General features: G+C 49.7%; 2 protein-coding genes across 3 annotated transcripts in view; one reads left to right on the plus strand and one right to left on the minus strand.

The window, feature by feature from the left end:
• IGSF3 (immunoglobulin superfamily member 3) overlaps positions 1-4,440 on the plus strand; it is a 94,752-nt gene extending 90,312 nt beyond the window's left edge. For both annotated transcript variants that reach the window (XM_048293657.1, XM_048293658.1), the window contains 2 exons: positions 322-750; positions 1,468-4,440. In XM_048293657.1, coding sequence (XP_048149614.1) covers positions 322-750; positions 1,468-1,718 — 680 coding nt within the window. In that variant the 3' untranslated portion in view covers positions 1,719-4,440. The remainder of the gene's footprint in view (positions 1-321; positions 751-1,467) is intronic.
• A 252-nt stretch (positions 4,441-4,692) lies between these two features.
• Positions 4,693-13,937, minus strand: ADPRH (ADP-ribosylarginine hydrolase). The gene is made up of 4 exons (XM_048293660.1): positions 13,438-13,937; positions 12,349-12,695; positions 6,601-6,961; positions 4,693-5,910 (listed from the first exon to the last, which is right to left on the minus strand). Exons 1-4 carry the CDS (start codon positions 13,851-13,853, stop codon positions 5,523-5,525), a joined length of 1,512 nt encoding a protein of 503 aa, XP_048149617.1. The 5' UTR covers positions 13,854-13,937; the 3' UTR covers positions 4,693-5,522.
• Positions 13,938-21,271: the final 7,334 nt, after the last annotated feature.

The following is a 21,271-nucleotide window of genomic DNA, read 5'->3' on the forward strand; positions in this document are numbered from 1 at the left end:
CACATTCCCGTAGCACATCTGGATGAGCTGCAGCAGCTTTCTCCTCTCGTCCCTTAGTTGGGGTGAGGGTGGGCACAGGTAGGGTGGTGCTTGCGGCCAGCGCCTGTTTGACCCTGTGCTAGACAGTGTGTGGTGAGGTGTGGATGCTGTGCCTGCAGGGTTGGCCACAGAGGTACCTGTGAGTCTTGTCAGGCTGCATCAAGCTTTGCGTTTTGCTTGGATCATGCCCAGCACCAGAGTCACGACAGACTGTGCTGAAGCAGGATGGTTTTGATCATAGCATTTTGCTCAGCGCTCACCTCTTAATTTTTGTCATCTCAGATCCTACCTTGCAGGTGGACACCGCCACCGCCAACCTCACGGTGCAGGAGAAGGAGTCCTTCCCGCTGGACTGCAGCATCCTGTCCCGCTCCAGCCCCGAGTCCCACTTTGCAGTGACGTGGTACAGCCTGCGGGCCAAAGAGGCGGGCGACCGCGCGGAGGAGGGGGAGGAGGAGGAGGAGAGGGAAGCAGTGCTGAGTGTGGGCCCTGACGCCATCTTCAGCCCCGAGGCTGGTCGCTGGGAGGGCCGCCTGCGCTTCCAGAGGCTCTCGGCGGTGCTTTTCCGGCTGACGGTGCTGCAGGCTGGCGGTGCCGACACGGGCAACTACTCGTGCCGAGTGGAGGAGTGGCTGGCAGATCCCAACGGCCTCTGGTACCGGCTGGCCGAGGAGGAGTCGGGGGTGGTCGCTGTGCACGTGCAGGATGCAGGTGAGGAGAGGTGACGACTGTCTGGGGCCATGGCCTGGCATTCCCTGTGTCTTTGGTTTAACCAAGGAGTGCATGGCACTGGGGCGAGTCTGTGGTGCTGGTACTTTTCCAGTCAGCTCAATGGCTCTTGCCAGCTCTTGCTTTGCTGGAGTATCTACACTGCACTCAGCTCTGTGCTGGGGCTGCTCACCCACAGCATTTACCAGCTGGTGTGTCTCAAGTCAGTGAGGACAGACCTTGCCACCCACTGGGATTTAACCCTCCCATTTGGGAGTAAGTTGGATTAGCTCTGCACAAGGGTGCAGGCTGTGGCAGGCAGGTCTCCTCACAACTCTTGAAGCTGTTGGATGGTTTAGAGGCCCCGAAGGTAACTGAGATCATGAGATCTAAGGGAGATAGAGATTCTGGGGTGCTGCTGCCTTTGTGTAGCACCACTGAGAGAATGCAGGCTTTGCAAGTCTCCCTGCTTTATAAGATACTATAAAATCTCCACCAGGGAGGACTCTTATCACTCATGTAACTCTTGGGGGGATAAAGCTGAAATGTGCCCTGTTACAACTTTCTTCTGTTCTAACACTGGTACATTTTTCCCAGAGCTCCACCTCCTGCACTGACATAGAATAATGAGCATCTGAGGTTTTTTATGTTTCTGACGGAGTTTGCATGCCCTGATTACAGAGAAGCCATGAAATGTGACCACCCTGTGTCTCTTTCCAGGCTCCACCCTGCAGTCTGTCATCTGCTCCAATGATGCCCTCTTCTACTTTGTGTTCTTCTACCCCTTCCCCATCTTTGGCATCTTGATCATCACCATCCTCCTGGTGCGGTTCAAGAGCCGAAACTCCAGCAAGAACTCGGAGGGCAAGAACGGGGTCCCCTTGCTGTGGATCAAAGAGCCTCACCTCAACTACTCTCCCACTTGCCTAGAGCCACCAGTCCTCAGCATCCACCCAGGAACCATAGACTAAAGAGGCAGAGACACCTGTAGGGACGCACAGAGGGAGAGAAGCAGATACACCGGGAACCCTGAGGAACACAGTGGGGTTTGTTGTTCTTGTTTCTTTTGTTTCAGTGTTCTGTGCTTTGATGCAGTGGCTGAGCTCTGCCCAGCCAGCGGGAGCAGGAAGGTTCAAGGCTTCTTCCAGCACCTGTGGGAACGTTCCCCCTCACCCCCCATGGACAGAGGCACTTGCTGTACATAGCGGATGTTCCTCTTGGACTAATTTGACTCACATCAGTTCCTGTCTTTTGGGCTGTTACTTTTTTATTGTTTCTTTTTTGGTCACTCAAAGAACTGTAGACTTCCCCTGCCCTCCACACAGTGTGGAGTTCCCAGGGGGTAGCTGGTCCTGGGATGATCTCTTTGGAAGTAAATGTATATGTTTTCCAAAACAAACTGGTTTTCCTTCTTGGACTCAGTGCCAGAGTGAAGAAGGTCTTTTCCTAAGGTGCACTGAGCTAGCTCCTTCCTCTTCCAAACCAGACAAAGCCAGGTCTGTCCCCAGAGGGGTTAACTGGGCTGTCTCTCAGGAGGTCCATTTCAAAGACTGGCTGTAGCCTCAGCATCTTCTTGCCTCCATCTTGTTTTCTCAGGAGGGAGCAATTCACCTTTTGGGAGTGTTCCCAGGTCTTGGAGAGATTGAATATTGAGCATGTTTGTGGTCAGGACAAAAGCAGTTTAGTTTGTCTCAAGGAACTGAAGGGGGGAAAGGAAGGAGGACACCTGAAAGCCCTATGTTGTAGCAAAGAGGGTCCTTGTGTGGTCTCACCAGAGTCATGCTCCTCCCTGGTGTCCATGCTGCCACCTCTGACAAGGCGGATCTCCTCTGTGCCCCAGTCATTTGGGAATGGGAGGCTTGATCCAGTCTCTGAAGGCTTCAACATGACCAAAGTAATGACTCTAAGAAGGAGGAAAGGATAAGCTCCACAGGTCGGGTTCACAGTCCCTGGATGGTTCAGCCACAGAGCCCAGTAGCAAACATGCCACATAGGGGGAATGTGCAGTTATAACCACCACGTGTCACGAGTTTTCCTGTGGCTGCACTACTTCCCAGTGTGAGCCTGGACAAAGCAAGGAACCTGCTGGACATCAGCACCCTGGGGACTTCCTGTCCCCTTGGCCAGGAGAAATCTTCCCCCTGCGTGTGTGTATGTGCATCTGCCTTTTGTTTCTGAGACTTGAGGAAGAGAATCCATTTCTCCAGAAACTCCCACTCCTGGCAAAGTCACCTGCTCTTGTAAGAGTCGCTGTGGCAGGAAATGCTGTTCTTTCTGTGAAAGATATGGCTCTCGTGAACCAAACCAGGGCTCTTGCCACGTGGGGCACCTGACCTCCTGCACCCCCTAATGCCAAGAACCCCTGCCCTGTCCTGTGGGAGGAAACCGCCTCCTCCCCCACAAGTGTTATGTCTGGCGGAAGAAAATGTTTGCCAAAAATGGCCTTTTGTTGTCTTCCTTGATGTCTTCCTGGCAAATCCGGCCATTTCTTTTTTTGCAGCGTGGCTGAAGCCAACCGGGGCGGATGGGCACAGCCGCAAGACCCCCCTGCCTCACGTGTGAGAGGTGCCATACCCACAGCCGTTGTCCTCTCCGGAGGGTCAGACTGCTCTTTGGGAGCAGAGGGGACCTCAGCAGATGCTCTGTAGCACTCAGTCAGTTAGACCCTGATGCCTTGATGTTTCAGAGGTGGTGAAGCTTCAGGTAGGAGATCTGCACCATGAAGCCTTGCTCCTGTCTGGGAGAGGACCCACATGGCTGCAGATAGTCTCGTGCTAAGGCATTTGAAGTTGGCCACCTCTGCACCTCCACCAGAACAGCACTGGTTTCTTCTTTTGCTGGGAAGCCCCAGTTTCACTCGTCCCTCTGTGAAGTCTGCCTCCTCAAGACATAACTGCTTACTGGCCCCAGCATATGCATAAAACCACACTCCTATATCTGTATGTATCGCACACCCGCACACTTGTCTTCCCTTTCTGGCTAAGACGTCTGCAAAGAGAGGAGTGGGATGACGAGTGAATGGAAATGAAGAATCGAGGTGCAAACAGCTGCAGCTGCAGCCAGTGGGTATTGTTTCCTGACTGTGCTATCTCCTGTATGTACTGCTCCCGGGCAGGAACCACGACTCACTTCAGCTTTAAGGAAGAAGAGAAAATGAAGTCAGCGGGAGCCGTTCTTTCCTGGGAGAGCTCTGCTCTGCACCTGAGCCACCCTCCTCCTCACCACCCTGTCTGCCTCAGAGCAGGGCTCTCCTGGAGGCCTGCCCCATGGCCCTGTCCCTCTGGGTGGATGGGGTCCCTTCCCAGCCCTGCGGTTCCTGCACAGAGCCCAGGCTTTCCTGGGAAGTGGCTCCCGTGGTGGTCCCTGAATGTACTTTGCTGGTGACATTTCTCCATTGCTCTGGCAGTGTGTTGCCCAGTCTCAAACTTCTCTCTGTTTTTATAAGGCAGACTCTTCCTGTAACGAGTTTTAACACAAAGCTTTTCAAACCACTCTCTCTGCGGTAACTTTCTGTAATGAATCCAAGAAGAAAGAGAGAGACCCTGTCCATGCATGATGTGGAAATAATGTTTGGGATTTTTAAAAAAAGAAAAAAGAAAAAAAAAACCAACAAAAACTTTGTACTATGTTGCACTAAAACATGTTTTATACAACACACCCAAGAGCTGTAGTAAACTGTGTTGAAATTGTGAATCCTATTGCTGCTGGTTTTTGTCAGATTTGGGCTTTTATTTTGCCTTTATCTGCACTCCCTGCATAAGGGTGTGCTGAGGCCCTCTTCTTGGGAAGCCTCTCCCACTGCCCCTATTCCTGGATGCAGTAACTTCTTTCCCTACCATTGGTAGCACATCTCGTCTTTCTTGCAGCTGGAGCTTGTAGACACCTGGCACTCTCTGATTTCATAGCCCTTCCATCCCTTAACCCATGCCATAATAGAATATCACATTTAACAGAGGCCTGTCAGGTCTTTTTATTGAATGGGAAACACTGTTTTTGAAATTGTTCTGCAAGCAGTAAGTACTTTACTGTGTCATCGTCTGGATTTGAAGAAAACCCTTATTTTAATAGAATTATGCATAGCAAATGTTAAGCAAATTACCTTTAGTAACCTTGATGAAAGCAGAATATAATTCACTACTGAAGCTGATGTAAAATGCAACCTGTTAATTCTCATTACCCACTTTTGCTTTAAGTAAGGATTTGATCAGGAGTCTAGAATTCCCACATTCCCTGGAATAGGGAAGTAGCATGCTGCATTCCTACCTGTATCGCAGAAGTGGTGTGGAACTGGGTGAAATGTGCTGCTTACACACCTTTGAGGCTGGATTTGGGGTTTTTTTCCACATTGATTTAAAACAAAAAAATATCCTCTGCTAAAATAATTTTGTAAGAAAGGTTTGTTGTCCCCAAACACAACGGGCTGCTTGTGCCCCCTGATCCCCTTGCAGGGGCAGGATGCTAGTTTGGGGCAGCCTGAGTGGGGTTTGCTGCCTGACTAGCAGGGCTGCAGTGGGTGTGCTCCTGCTCCACTTGAGGACCAGACAATGTGCAGCCACCCTGCAGCACAGGAGGGATGCCTCAGGGGACCATTGTGTGCTCCCATCAAACCACCAGCCCCAAACTAACGCCAATGTGGCTTCCCCTGAAGCCAACACACAGAGAAAAGGTTCTGGCTCACACTCATGAGATTTAATCCAGTGGGTTTGCAATCCAAGCGAGAGAGCATGGCACAGCCGGTGGTAAGTGTGCCCGTGGGCTGCCCTGCCATCTCCTGCCTAGATGATGCTGTACAAGCCCTTGGCTACCTTCTCCAGGCGGTCCTTGTACTCCAGGTGGGCGTAGAGGGAGGGGGGAACGCCCTGGAAGCCGTGAATGACGCCCCACCAGCTGGCGGCGATGGCAGCAGTGGAGTCGCTGTCGCCCCCGTGGAAGAAGGCGCGGTGGGCCAGCTCCGTCCAGGAGTCCCCCGCGCCCAGCAGGGCGTCGTAGGCGATCATGGGCGCGTCGTGCCCGCTGCTGCCCGCCCAGCCGCTGTAGCTGAGCGAGGTGTAGAACGAGTCTCTCTCTTCCACGCCGTACTTGGGCGGGAACGTGGGCGGCGAGACCCCGTCCGCGATGCCTCTCTCCTCCAGGTATTTTCTCCACTGCTCTTCGAAGTAATACCTGCCAAACAGGGGATGGGATGGAGCGGCTCTAAGTTGTCCCAGGGCAGCAGCACACACCCGAGCGCCACGCAGGCACCAGCGGAAAACGCGCCACGTCAAGAGCCCGAAGCGAGGGCTCAGCAAAATGGCAGGCGGCCCCCATTTGTCAAAAGGGACATGATTTACAGTAAGAGGCACAGGGACATGTTTCAGTGAGTTAGATTTCCCCTCCCTCCAGCCACATGGGAGAAGGCAGCCCAACACCTGCAGGATTCAAAGGCTCAGAGTGAGAACTGAGTCATCCTCCCAAATTCAGAGCAGTTCTACCTCTCTGTGTGTGCCCCTGCACACAGAGCTGCAGTGAATATGCAGTCACATTTGGTTATAACTTTCAAACTGAGCTCAGCCCTAAGCCTAGTACTGTTCCCCAGCCCTGCTTCCCATCTTTCATAAGATCAAAGTTGTGTGAGATGACCAGTCCACCCACTTCATAGTGGATCCAAAAAACGGTCACAACTACAAGACCCAAACACAACTTGCCTTTTTTTTTTCACCCAAGCTAAGGTATTCTGAATTGATTTAATCCTATGGCAGGCGAGTGCTGCCCTAGGAGTTTACCATAATGTGATTACTGAAACTTTAGTATGAGCAGAGCTCGCCCTGTCGTACGACGGCTTTAAGAAATGGCAGTGCAGGGAGTGCAGCTCACCAGTGCTCCATGTTCTCCTTCACGAAGAAGCCGGAGTCCTGCACGTAGGCTTTTGCCTGGGGCAGCACGTCCATCAGCCCCTTCCCCCAGGCCGGGGGGGGTACGCTGTTCACTGCATAAGCCGTGAAGAGGGCCGAGGCCAGGGCCCCCAGGTAGCCGGTGGGGTGGTGGTGGGTCATGCGGCCGCTCTCGATGCTGACTTTCACAAGGGTTTCCAGCTGAGCGGGGTCGTAGAAACGCAGCCCGATGCACATGGCGCGCATGGCACCCCCGCAGCCTCCCGCCCGGGGGCTGAACGGGATCCTCCAGCCGTCCGGCCGCCCCGGGTCCAGCTTCATGGTGCTTTCCAGAGACATGGCGCCTGGAGACAGCAGCCACAAAGCCCAAGAGAAAGAAGAAACAGAAACATCAGCAGGAGACAGCTCGGGAACAGGGGAAGACAGGCAGGGCAGTGGGGAAGAAAGCACTGCTCTGCATTGGAGCTTCCCTTTAAAAGCATAAGTTGTCTGCTCACATACATATCCTGCCTGAAACTGCTGGAGCATCCTGCATCCTCCCCAGCAGACCTGATAATTTTTGTTTGTGAAAGTAATTAAAAGGTCTAGGGGGTAGGAAACACTTTGCTGCTGAGTTACTGACATTATTTATATTTACATTTCATGTTATCCATAAAACATATATACTAATAGATATATACACATATACTTAGATATGTGTCCCTGTAAACAGAAAGGTTTGTAGGATCTCTGACAAAAGGCAAGTCTAGGTAACTGCTTTTTCAGTTTAGCCTTTTTACAGGACTTTCAAAGGCAGAGACCCCACAAACTCCTCAGGAATCTTTCTATTGCCTCACTAATAGAAAATGTACTGACAGAAAATGTTTTCCAGCTCTCCCTTGCTGCAGTTTACGTTTGTCAGAAAGCCTCGAGTGTAGCACCTCCCTCACCTCAACATGGTCTGCATAACTGGCTTTACTGTACTCCTCTTCCATAAGCTGAAGAACAAGCGTACTAGGTGACACCAAAGGTTTGTCCAGCCCATTAGTTCATCTCCAAACACTGCCACTAAAGGGTAACTACAGAAAGACTATACAAAATGAGGCAAGCCCACCTCCATCTCTTTCATATTTCTGCTATTTACTTTTTGAAGAAATTACTCTGCTTCTTCCAGTGCTGCTGCTTCAGACTAACACTTGTCCAACACATTCATAGGACAAAAAAACACACCCAAATTTCAGAGCCCAGCCAAGACAGTGGAATGTTTTGAGAGTTAAGCCCAAATTCTCGTGTGTGAAGAAGAAACAGATTTGGAATATTAAATTACCTTTGATTCTCTTCTACCTTGCCTTTTTCTCCTAGTCTTCCCTTCTGGCCCAATCTGAAATACTTCTTTTCCAACAGGAGGGTAAATCAAGGCAGGTTTCAAGCAGCTTCATTAAAGTTTTGACGTGTTGGACAACGGCAAAGGTGGACCCCACAAACCCCAGTGTGCTCAGTCCTCTCTCAGACACACAGGGTCAACCAGCAGCTGGCTGTTACCACACCCCCAAAACTAGACTGTTGCTCCTACACTTTGTTCCCTCACTGGCACAGGTAGCTGATGAACTTGCAGGTGCTCTGTTACTTGGGAAGTCAAACTAAATAGAACAGAGTAGCAAGGAGGAAGCCTGGTCAAGCAACTTCACCTCACTTTGGTGCAACTCAGTCACCATGATCCGTTACCTTGCTAATCACAGCAAGGCACTGCACTAAGTCCCCTGCAGAGCTCTTGGCTTCTGCACTTTCGTGTACATGTTTGGCAGTAGGGTTTGGTTTATGGCAGCCTGTTTTACCTGCATGTACAGCACCCTTGTAAGTGAAATATCTCCAGATCCATGCACAGCTTTAAGACTAGCTTCTGGACATACACTGAAAATAACTAGCAGCTGGCCTCTGTCAGGAATAATGTCACGTGCTGGGCCAAGTGTCTTTAGCTCTACTGGGACTAGTCTCTGACTGAAGTGCCTGTGAGTTTGCTTTTAGGATGTCTCAACGTGGGAACATGTTCAGGCTTCTAAATCTGCTTTTTGTGTAGTTTACTAATTCGGCGCTGGCTGCTGTGTATCAAAATTGTTAAGAGGGATATCAGTATCATTTCCAGCTTCATGATGACTAAAAGAAAATTGAGGCAATTTTCTAAAAATCTCACCAAGCATTGTACTTAATGACCTGTAACAGGACATTAAAATGAACCTGTCAAACAAAGCCACATTCTTAAAAAGATGTGCTAACTACTCTATTTGTATATTCTGGTAAAAGAGAACTTCCAGGAAGACAGGGAGGAGGGGAGAGAGCACAGGGACTAAGGTAGCTTAAAATCAAAATCTGCATAACAAAACCAAAGATTACTCTTGCTGAAACTTCGAGAAAAACATTTCTGCAGGACATGTATGGGCAGGATGAGACCACACACCTCAGTTCTTCATTAAAAAGTGAGGTTGTTCTTGCACTAATTGTAGTTAAAAGAAAAAGGAAGATGACAAGGCTTTAAATGGAAAGAAAGACTGGTTATTTTGCAATACAATTTGCTTGCAGCTTTACGCCTGTGCGTATTATTTTAGGAGATGACTACTGATAACTTGGAAGTGGAAAAAATTGTGTAAAACAAACCAGTGTATAACAGCTAAGACTCCTAGCATTTATGAAGTATTGTAAGTATTATCCTCAGGCTTTGAAACAATTAAAATATTAAAACATTGGAAAGCCAATTTAGGAAGACAAAGCTGGAATCACACCAGGTCTTTTTTTTAAAAAACTGCTGTAGGGAGTTTCTGAATTAGGAAATTGTTTTGGAAATCCTTCACATCCTGGTTAGGAATCCTTTGTACTACAGGAAACTAGAAGTCACCTAACCATGGTACTGGTCTAATGTTACAGTGGGGATACTGTAACACACCTATACCAAACCAGGAGTTCGGTGGAAAGGCAATCTCTAGGGAGGGACTGTTGGTAGGTGTTTGAGAGCTGCTCATTTCCCCAGCCGCGGCCGGGGCTCTGCCCAGGAACTCTCCCAGTCCCGGCCCGAGGCTCCTTCCCGCGCAGGGAGCACAGAGCAGCCAATGGGAGCGAGGCTGAGCAGGGGCTGGGGAAACCCCGTGCCGCCCTCACGGCCCCTCGCCCGGGGCTGCGCCATGGCGGGGCGACGAGAGCCCGACAGTCTAAGGGAAGAACAAATACAAGGAAAAAGTCGTGTGTGAATTCAGGCAACCTGAAAAAGTTTCAAGAACAGCTGGACCCTATTTTTGGAATATTCCACTTCTCTAGACTCTTCATGAGCACAGACAGTAACAGTTGCTTGGGATCAATCAGTACATATAAAAAAAGGTGAGATAAAAAAACTACATAGTGGTAAATAATTCCAAAGGGAGAGAACTTGGACCAAAAGAGTTTTGAAACAGATTTCCTGGAGAGGCACTGTAGTTATACTGTGAAAAAAGACGCGTGTCTAAGCTTGAGTAGCTTAATTCAGTGGCTTTGTAATCTGCAAAGAACAATGAATTTGGGGCTGTGGCACATCACGAATAGCAATAATAGATGTAGGGGTTACCTTGTCATTGAATTACCGCGGTGAGTTCTCTCCTGGGGCTGCGTCCCTGAGGGACCCTGCTGCGGCTGTCCTGTGACTCAGAACGTTGTGGGAATCCCTTTGTTACCGCACCTTTGCGCTTTCAGGTCTGGACTCCTTCATGTGAGCCATCAATGTGACTTTCCCCCACTGTTCTAAGGAAATCTCTTCTGTGTTGGGTGAAAAGTTCCAACAATAACTTTCCATTCTCAGCCTTCAGGGCTGCAATTCCCTGGTGAGTACTTAGGCCAGAACAGCACGACCCTGGGTTATGTTCTCAGTTAAAATCCACTTACTCTGAACTGCCAAAAGAAGTTAGTGGCATGCAGCTTTTATCATTAGGACTTACCAATATGGCATGGAGACTCCAGACAGCAGACAGCTTTTCAGGGTATGGATTAGGTATTCCCTTCAGTGAGAATTAAACTGCTAAGGGTCAGGATTTAAGCTCTCAGAGCTAGAATACCTTTCCTGTGGCTGCAGCAGGAGCAATTCAGATTTTTCGACGTTAAATTGGTTTTGGACCCTCTAAACAATGGGTGTTTCTTTTTTTACCTAGACAATCTGACCTTTCCTTGTCACTCCTCTTGGCGTCCATAGCAAATTTGCTTTCAAATTCTTCACTTCAAAATGGGAACTTCTTGTGGGCATATTACAGCTCAGTCACAGAAGGAATGCAGCACTAACATTTAAATTTACTAACATTTAAAATTTAGGTTCTTCTCCTTTTCATCTTAGGTTTTCGTCACCAAGCTTAGAGGGTGAAAATACCTTCCAGGTACTGTCTCACTGCCAGCTGTGGTTAGTCCACCTTGGCTGGGGGAACTAAACGATGCTGCTTCACCAAAACTGCAGTGAATCTCTTGGAAGTGTGATCTGCCAGCTTTTGCTATCCTGACAAGTATCATTACTCCTTCCTAAATATTTTATTGATTAGGCCACTTCAACAACTGGGATTTACGGGTGTTAAAGAAGACTGGTAATTTAGTTCTTGACACAAGGATAGGAGACCACTATGGAAAGGTATGTAGAATAAATTCCTGTTCAGGTTTCCAACCTGGTTTCTTTTGGAAATGCACAGCTCTAATACACTATGCTCAGTGGCAAGACTTGGCCTTTCCCATGTTTAATGTCAAGACAGAACACTCCTGACATACTCTGGCCACTCCAAATAAGCATGTCTAAGCCTACATACAATTTTAATGTATAAACTTTGCACAAGACTGCTGAATTTGAGTGTTTCCTGGATACTTCAAACTTCCTGCACTGGTCAAATTAGAGGCCCAGCCAAAGCAGCTCCAGTTTAAATGTAATCCAAGCATCCAGAATGGCCTGGGCCACGAGCACAGAGACAGATGGAATCCTCGGGGAAGAGCTGGGTGAGGAGGGCTGGGTGAACTAGGAACCAAAGGGATATGTTGTACATGTCTTGGCTACTGTAGGCATCAAGGTGCCCTTCCTGAATACTGCCAGGCCCACTGCCTGTGACACAAACTCAGCACCACTGTGTCTGTGCAGAGAAAAGAGAGATGGTGGAAGTACAGGGTTCAGAATAGAAGATTGTGGCCTGACTGTCCTGTTGCAGAAAGCAGGCATGCAGAGCTAACCACAAGCAGACTTTGGGTTTAATATTTAATATGTGATTATTCCAAGCAAGGATCTCTGTGCCTTTAAATATATTTTACATGTAATTTGTTGCATTTATGATGAGAAATTCTGTATTAATTCTGTTTAAATGTGTTGCTTTAACACAGCATCTCAGTGCATTATAATCAGTGCATTATACTGATTGAATGTGCATTTTTTATGCACTGAATGTAGGAATCCCAAGTGCAAAACCCATCACCCTTCCCGAGTTCAAGGCCAGGCCTCAAAAACACCTGTAAGAGTGTTTTCTAAATGTGGGCAAAACAGTATCTTTTTCATCTAGTTCAGAGAAGCCCAAACCACTTCACCTTGCCGCCTTCTGTTCTCTTTAGCTCATCCTGAAACAGGCACTGAGTGTGGTTTTGCTTTTACATAAAACACAGTTAACACTCTGAACAGCCAAAAGCAGAGCCAGGGCCAACCCCAGCTGCAAGCTGCAAGAGAGACACGAGCGCCAGCACAGCTCTACCCAAACAGTACGATGGATGGAGGGGTTACCTGGAGCTCTGCCCTCCATGTCATTCATGCACTCCTTGTAGTTCTTTGCAAGCAGAGTGTAGAGATGTGGTAAGCTTGGGTTTTTCCCGGCAGCTACCAGGGCTTCGGCCGTGGCCAAGTGCATCACGGTATCATCGCTGACTCTCCAGCCTTGGATGCTGAAGTTGCCCAGTCCCCCCATCTCTGCCAGCTCCTTGTGGATGACTGGGCCACTCTTCTGGAACTCCCACCTCCCATTGTAATAGCCCAGCGTGTCACCAACTGCACTCAGCACTAAGGATGCCACATAGTTTTCTCTCTCCTTAGGACATATTTTTTGTCCCATGACTACTTCAATGTAGAAGACACTACAAAAAACAAAAAACAAAAAACAAAAAAAAAAAAAAAAAAAAAAAAAAAAAAGAGAAGGAGAATAAAAATTAAATTTTTCCCAGTCCAGTATGGGCTTGTACTGCTAAGCTCCAGCAGGCTGGACACCCTGCCTGGCACACGAGTCTCACTCAGACGATGTGTTTCTTCATAGCGCATGGACCCTGTGCACCTACCATGAGTAAGTGTGTGGCAGCTCCCGTGCAGCCCAGCCCCGGGCCAGGGGCAGCTGGACATGTCCTGCTGGGACACTGGCAGCAGCCCGGGACAACGCTGCATACTGTACCCGGTTCAAAGACCAAAACCCAAGGGCTGAACCATGTGCAGGGTATGTGACCACAGCCATGTTCTCCACCCTTCTGAGTGCATGAACAAGCTCAGATCAGCGCCCAGAGGCTTTTGTACCCTGGGCTAAGGCGAGGCTGACCCTCAGAGGTACAGAAGTAAGGGGTATGGGGTAAGGTTTGGCTGAGCTGCTCAGCTTTGGCAGGGCCAGGCAATGGCGGTGACACCTGGCCCTGCTTCTCGGGCAGGCTACAACAGCGTGTGCTCGCACAGGCAGCGCTCCCACCCCGCGGCTACTTCAACCATGAAATATCAACCACGCCCTCGCCCAAAAACCCTCCCCAACTCTGGGTGTGCGTTTCCCTTTCGCTTGTGAGAAGCGGAAGCGGGGAAGGCCGGCGGGCCTACCCGAGCCGGGGCCCCGCGGGTACTTACACGGCGAGCCCCCCGACGGCTGCCAGCCCGGCGAGCACGGCCACCACCTCGAGCAGACTGCGAGGAGCCCACAGGGGCCCGCCCCACGCCATGGGGCGCGGCTGGGCCTCCGCAGCCGGAGGCCCGGCCTGTTTAACCCGTCCCGGGCCGCTGCCCTCGGCCCGTCCTCCCGCGGCCTCCCGGGGCGGTGTCACCGGGCACGGCTCCTCCTCGCCAGCCCCCCGGGCCCTCTTTGGTGGGCCCTCCCTGGCAGCCCCCGAGCCCTCCCTGGCAGCCCCCCGGCCGCGGCCGGCTCGGCGTGGCGCAGGCGGAGGCGGCTCGGGCTTGCTTTCATTTTCGGGGCTGCCTTGGGGCAGGGAGCGCCGGGGGGAACCCTCGGAATCGAAACGGGCACGTGGGAAATGAAGGCGACGCATGGAAACGAAATGTTTCCTAAAAAAAAGAGGGAAAAAAAAGGCGCTTTCAGCAGTTCCTTTGCGTGAACAACCGCCCCTGCCCTCCTCCTGGCTGAGCAGGGTCCCACTCAGTGTCTGCGCTGCAGACAGATCTTGGGAGAGTTTTGCTTAGCCTTGGTTTATATTTCCCCTCCTTGCTGCAGCCTGAGGAGAGGCTCCAGCCTTTTCCGGGGACCTTTCTCCCATCTGCCTGCCCCCTTAAAGAACCATAGAATTGACACTGAAACTGCAGGAAAAACAGAAACTTCCAACAACATCTTTTCAATGTTAGAGAATCACGGCATTCCTTTATTCTGGCTGGGATGTTATTTCAGCCAGGATGTGCAATAGAAATTATTTCATCCACACTTTCCTGTGTTGTGCAGTGAAAATCATTCCACCATACATGGTTCTTTACTAGACTTTTCACCTATTTATACATAAAAATCTCTAAAGACATTCATGTTCATTGGTCCTAAATTACAAAATTCTTAGTATTCGATCTCCTGTTGGTTATTGATCTCTTTGCCTTCGATGCTAATTAGGTCCTCCCTCTGGTTTTTTTCCCAGACCAGGTGTCTCCAACCACACCAGGGCATAATTTTCGTTAATGCTCGTTTATGTCCTCTATATCTTCTGGCTACTCCCAATCTGTAGATGTTAACTCATCATGCCTCACCCAACTTCAGTGAACAGAGTCTTTTGAAGAGGAGCTTCAATTCCCTCTCCCTGGGCAAAGGCAAACAAATCCCTGACTAAAGTTACATTAAAAAAACTTTAAGTTGTATAATTTCCAACAGAATCATCAGGGTTGGAAGAGACTTTCAAGATCACCAAGTCCAACCATTCACCCAGCACTATCACTTTAACCCCTAAACCACTGAACCAGCATCCAGCACCACATCCAGACACCTCTTGAACACTGCCAGCGGTGGTGACTCCACCACCTCCCTGGGCAACCTATTCCAGTGCCTGACCATCCTAATAGTGAAGAACCCTTTCTGATACCTAGTCTAAATCTCCCCTGTCTCAGATTAAGGCTGTTTCCTGTAGGCATGGTAGAAGAGACTGTGGAAGAGGTAGCTGTGGAGACCAGTGAGGTCACCCCTGAGCCTCCTCTTCTCTAGACAACTTCCTTCAATATTTCGGGACAAAGCTTTCCTCACAGCCCCAGCATGGCCCAGATCAGCTCCCTGGTGACCTCAACCCCTCCCAATCCAGGGCTGACCTTTGCTTTGTCCAGCAGTGCTGTTTTACCTAGTGTCCTGAGGTGCCTGGTGATCCCATTGCCTTGCTTTATCCTTTACTTTTATTTTTTGGTAGTGGTTAGGCAGCTGAAGGAGTCTAGTCAGTGGATGAGGAAGGGATAGGAGCGTGACACAGGAGCAAGAAACAGGACTGAGCATGGCTGGGATTGCACTTTGTGGAAGCTGAACATTTTTACCAGCTGGCGGTCACCTGCACACCAGGTCTCCAGAGCCCTCGTTCACCCCAGAAGGTACCAGCACCTCTTACATGGAGGGAAAACAAAAATTCCCCCCTTGATGCTTATGGGAGAAAGCAGTGGTAGTTTTTGAGCTGCAGCCCTGGGGGATTTCAGGGCAATCACAAATGTAGCTCTGGGTCAGAGCAGAGTCCCTGGGGAATTTGGGGGCAAGTCAGAGTGGGGGGCTGGAGGGGGCCCTGGGGGAATTCAGGTAGCCGTGAGAGTGCAGGGCTGCGTGGGAACATCAGCTCTGGTGGCCTTGGTGGTTCATCAAGCCATGCCCATTCCTAGATCTACTCCTCCTCTGTGCCCCGCTGCAAATGTGGAGTTTGAGAAGCATTGAGCACAGAAAATAGCAAAAGAAAAGGAAGTGGTAAAAGAAGCTGCCAATGTTCCAACACTGCCAGCAGTGCCTGCTGACCTTTTCTGCTTCTCTGCTTCATTTTGTTTTCTGTAGAACAGCTCTGAATTTACCCAGGTTGGTGCAGTGCTCAAAAGCAAAGTGGGGTTTTTCTCTCCTAAGGTTTGAGCCTGTGAGAGGGAAAACCCCTCCTGCTTTTGTCTTGCAGTCTGTGAGGAATGGCTTCTGCTCCAGCCTGAAGGGCAGAGGAGTGGAAAGTCGCAGGGCTCCTCAAACAGAGAAGGAAGATGGGACAACATCTCTAGGTTGGCAAAAAATTGCCCGTGGCACTGAGATGTTTGGTTCTCATAATTTCTTCCAGTTCCCTGAATTCTCAGCTCCCTAAAAAATGAAAACAGGATGTGTAATGCAGTTAAGTGACATCCAAGAGATGTCAGAGAAAAGTGTTGAGGACTCCTTGCAGACAGAAAGCAGATGACGACAGCAGGAGGAACCTGCAGGACATCAGCAGGAGGCTGCAAACCAAGGGTGGGGGGAGCAGCAGTCTTCAGGCTCAGAGGGATGCATTGATCCCAGAGGGATCTCTGTGTGTGAGTCCCATGGGATGTCCACAAGTGGGTGAGGAGAGCATTCTCCATCAGGGAGCACCTCCATCTCCAAGATGTTGCAGGGAAGCATTGCCCTGGCTCAGACTGCGGCATGGGGAGGTGGGCACAATTCTCCTCCTTTGCAACAATGGCCTTCTGATGCTGAGCACTGCAAAGAGTTAAAGACTCACCATGCTGCACCATTCTGGGGGGTTTGTTGTATCTTGTATTAATGAAAATTTAGGCTTCTGTGGACCTACAGCCAGGTTATGCCTTCTGGAAAGTACCATGTTGGAGCAGCTTGTGGACCTGCCCCTGCTGTGTGTTGGACACTGTGGTTAGCACTCACTTAGACTCAGAATTTTCCTTCACCTTCATCTGGAAAAAAAGGGTAATTCTTTCTGACTAAAAAAATTGGCCTTTCTAGATGAGCTCAGGGTTGAGGGCTCCTGTTCGATGGGGCTGTGAAGGGTAGCACTGCAGCCCTGGAGCTGCAAACTGGTTGAGAGCCTTTAGGACATTTCCTCAGAACTACATGAGGCCTTCAGGCCCAGAGTTGGAAAAAAGGTGACCATTAAAAATGTGTGGTGCTTTTAAACACAGAAGTGTCCCTGTTCTCGATCCTACAGCTCTTCCCAAAACGGGACTGCAAAGGCACGTCTGGAATTCTCGTTTTTCACCTCCCCTATCCATCTTCGCTTTCTCCCCCCCCAGACTTTCCACAGGATCTTTTGGAGCCCTAAAAATATGTTCATTTTGGACCAGCATCAAACTCTTACCAGTCTCTCATTCTTTTAATAGCACCTTTTTCTCTGTAACAACAGCAGGCTTTTTTTTTTCCATTTTGTTTTTGAGTGGGGAATATTTCTGGGCTTGCCCAAGTTCGCAGTCCCCACGTGCATTTCAGTCACTGGCCGGTACATAACAATGCTCTGTGACAGGGGCATTCAAAGCAGGGGCAGCAAGTGCCATGTGAGGTCTTCTGGGGACCCATCTGGATGTCTGTGGTGAGCCCGGGCAGAGTCCCGGCAGGGCAGCGGTGCGTGACCCCGCCTGCCTGTGCGAGGGAAGCACTCACCCTTGCAGGATGCCCTGGCACGATCCTCAGGGCTCCTGTGCTCCCTCGGGCTGGATGTTTGCAGCAGGGAACGGGCAGCAGGCTGGCTCTGTGCTTCCTTTGCCCCGGGCAGGACAGGGCTTTGCTTTCTCCACCTGGTGGGGTGGTGACCCTCACTTCTTGCCTGACTTCCTGTGGTAATGAAGGGGGGGCTCGCCTCCCTCTGTGCTGTCTTGGGTAGCACAGCTGAAACAGGTGCTGGGAGCCTTGGCTGCAAGCACAGCCTATGCCTGGACGATGCCAGAAGGTTTTGCCTACACATGGGATTGTGTGGGGAATAGTAATAGAGGTTTTGGAGTGCTTGGCTGAAGCAAATTCTGGACATGGCAGCAGAAGAAGAGGTCCCTCTGGGAAACTGGGCTCTAGGGAATACTGGATTTTGGTCTCTTATTGAAGAAACCAGAGTTCTTTGCAGAAATATCAGTCTTGTTCTTTCCAGGTTTGTCTTCTTCCACAAACTGTCCAAGAGGAGGCCCAGCTCACTCTCCAGGGCGAAAGAGAAATGGTGGAAAATCAGTGTGAGCCGTTCATTGTGGCGCCTACCGCTCTCCTTGGGATGCTTCCAAAAGCCATCTTTAACACGGATTTAAAAACAAAAATTTTATAAATACAACAGAGTCTAACTGTTTCAAATCACCATAATTCTGCAGGGTAGAAGATAAGCAGGGTAATTGCTTTACCACAGAGAGAGGCACTGCAATGCCAGCTTGGGACAACCAGCAAGGTCAGGGACACGGGGAACATCTCCTGGGGTGTGATCACCTTTCCCATAGTCCCCATCGAGGAAAGGGAACTGCAAACTCATCTTTACTGCCCCTTCATCAGGTTCATAACTGACATGTTGGTAAATGGGAGAGTGTGGGCAGAGACCCCCCTAGTACACTCCAAATCCTGCTTTCAAGCCTGGGGACTTGATCAGTGACTGATCAGTGAAGCAATCCCAGACAGCTCTTTTGGAGCTGGTATTTGGCTCCAGTGGTGGATCTGAAGCTCCAAGGCTGACAGGCTGGTTGTTCCTTGCTGTGAATCAAGTGACATTTTCATTTTGGATTGTGTGCTGGCACTGTGTTCCCCACTTGCATGGTGGCAGTGTCTGAGTGCCTTCATTGTTGTCCCTTCAGGTGCTTTCTTTGCAGGAGCTGCTGGCAATTGTGTCCCCATCCTTTCTGAGAGTATCAGGGTGGAGGGGAGCCCATCAGAGGTGTGCCGTGCCTGCAAGCAGAGGGGCCCATCAATCCTGCCTTACAACCCCTCTCAACTCACCCTACAGCACCAGCAGGCTAAACTTGGAGGTCCTTGGTGCTTGCCAATGAAAATAAACCCTAATGGGATGTGGTGCTTAGCAATGGGAGGGGAGAAGGTTTCGTCATGCTGTAGGTTTTGAAACAGTGATGCTCTTCCTGCATTGTGCAAGCAGTGAGGTTTGAAGTGTTAAATGTGCTTTCCGCTTTGAGAGCAGGTTTCTCCTTTCTGTGGGAAAAGAGACAGTCTGGGAAACATAATTGCAGTCCACAGTGTACAAAAGATGTGCCAAGTGTGAGGAATATGAAGAACAGCTGCAGGAGAGGGAGCTCAGTCTCCTAGGACAGAAAGCACAATCCCAGCCAAAGCTCTGCTGAGGCTCCTGGTTTTGCAAGGATAGAAGTAGTATAAAAATAAGGATGAGAAAGGAACAAGGTTGGTGAGTAAGGGCTTCCCTTCTGCCAGCAAGTTGCAAGTGTGTTCAAGATGTCTAAGGAAATCATGGGTTGTGTACAGGCACAAGAGCTAAGCTTGACAGAGGGAGAGTTGGAGGCAGTAGTTGAAGTCTGGGAAAGCAGGTGGATGGGAATGATACTCAGAAATTCCTATTAGCTTATTGGGGAGGGCTTATAGTACCAGGACCTGCCAGGCTGCAGGATGACTTTCCTCAGCTTGAATGATTTAAACTGAGAGTAGGCAAAATTGTAGCTATGATAGGTTAGGAAAAGCCCTGTGGTAGCTTTGAGTTACTTGATGGGGTGGTTATATTCCACCATGAGGGATTTCTTTGATGCTGGGTTGTGACCAGGGCCTTCTTTCTTGTCTTTCTCTTGTGGCTATTGCTTCACCAGCTCCCTCTGTAACAGTGCTGTTCTTGGGAATGACTCCTGTTTTTGAACATACACCAAAAGAACAAAGGAGTATGAGAATTCATGAGAAAGGGCTTAGGAATAGCAAAAAACTCAACATTTGAAAAGTTACTTCTGCATTTGGTTCTTCATGAGTTGAATTTCAGAGAATTGGGAAGTACAGGTTTGTGACGGAAGGGGAACATGGGAGCAACATCACTGAATGTTCTGTTTCATCCATTGGTCTGACAAGGCTTAAAAATATCTGGTTATGTTTCCTTTCTGTATTTATGTGCTTTGTGTGATGCAATTCAATGGTGACATTGTTTTGATGCATGGAAAAGTCCTCCTGGAAGGAGGAGCAAGGACACTGACAGTGGCATCCGCTCTTCCAGCTTAACCCTCACCCTGTGCACGTCCCCGAACCCGCAGGGCAATGAAGGCTTTAGAGGAGGCCACCAAAGACACTGGTGCTGTGGTCAGTCCCCTGGTGTGTTCCCAGGATGAGCCTGGCCCAGCAGAAGGGACAGGCAAGCTCCCGACAGCAATCACTAAGCGAAGGAAGCTGCTTACTGTGAACCTCTTGTTCTTAAAACTGAGACAGCGCTTGAGGTCTAGGAGGACATGGTCCATCACTGATCTGCCACATATGTGGCTGCACAAAGCTGCAAGACAGTGTAAGAGAATCTGGTTTGGGGAAAAAAACAAGCATATTTGATGTGGTGTCAGACCACATGTTGTCGAAAGTTAAGAAAATAACTCCAGGAGACAGAGAGAGGCATGGGAAATGTGGATGCTGCCCTTCTTGTAGGTTCAGAATTGCTGTGATCCCTACCTCTCCGATGGCAGTAGCTCTGCCCCACCTCTGAGCTGTCACTTCTGCTTGGAGCAGAGGAGAAAATCACACTGGCGCTTTCATCCTGTATCAAAGACCCCATCCCTGTGCTCTACCCCAGCCCCAGAGCAGCAGGAGCACAGGACAGCTCCTTGTTTGACATGGATGTGACAAGAGCATGAGCCCAGGGCTCCGGCTTTGTGTCAGCACAGGCATTTGCTGGGTGTGGGCAGTGTGTTGGTCTCCGGTCTGTCAGCACCGCCACCACACCGGAGTAGCTGGGGAGCTGTAAGAGGCAGAGGAGTGTGAGATCTTTTTGCATGCTGTTCATGCTGTTCAGTCACCTGCTTGCACTGGGACCAGCGCTTAGGAAGTGAAATGTTGCTTATCCTGTCCTCAGTCCCCAGAGCCTTCTCATTTTCTTCCACTGAGTATCCCTGACATGCTGACCACTTTGATGTAACCTACTCATGCGTGGCTGGAGTTGTTTTGGCTATGATAGTGAAACCTGTGAGGCCACGCTTGGACTGGCATTACTGTGTCCAGCCGTAAACAAGGCTGGGTATGAGGAACCCCTCAGAGCCTTGGGCTGTGGTCAGGAGGAAGCAAACCAGAAGAGCTGCTCGTGCTCCTTGCTGAAAAGGATGTGGGTGGTGGTAAGGGGAAATGAGGGGCAACATAATTGCCCCTTTCAGGAACTGGCATGTGGAAACACAGTCCAGTGGTGAGACTTTCTACAAGTAACAAAGGTCATTGCCATCATTAAGAAATTAAGGCTGGAGAGCCGTGTAAGCTGGGATCCCCAAGCAGCCAACTAGCTGACTTCAGTAAATGGGAAATGAGATCAAGTGCAAAATGAGTTTACCAAGGCTATCTCATGCCTGGATATCTTAGTAGGTTTATTTTGATAAGATAATTGACTAT

The sequence above is a fragment of the Corvus hawaiiensis genome, chromosome 2 (assembly GCF_020740725.1).
Source record: "Corvus hawaiiensis isolate bCorHaw1 chromosome 2, bCorHaw1.pri.cur, whole genome shotgun sequence".
In the NCBI taxonomy this organism is placed as follows: domain Eukaryota; kingdom Metazoa; phylum Chordata; class Aves; order Passeriformes; family Corvidae; genus Corvus; species Corvus hawaiiensis.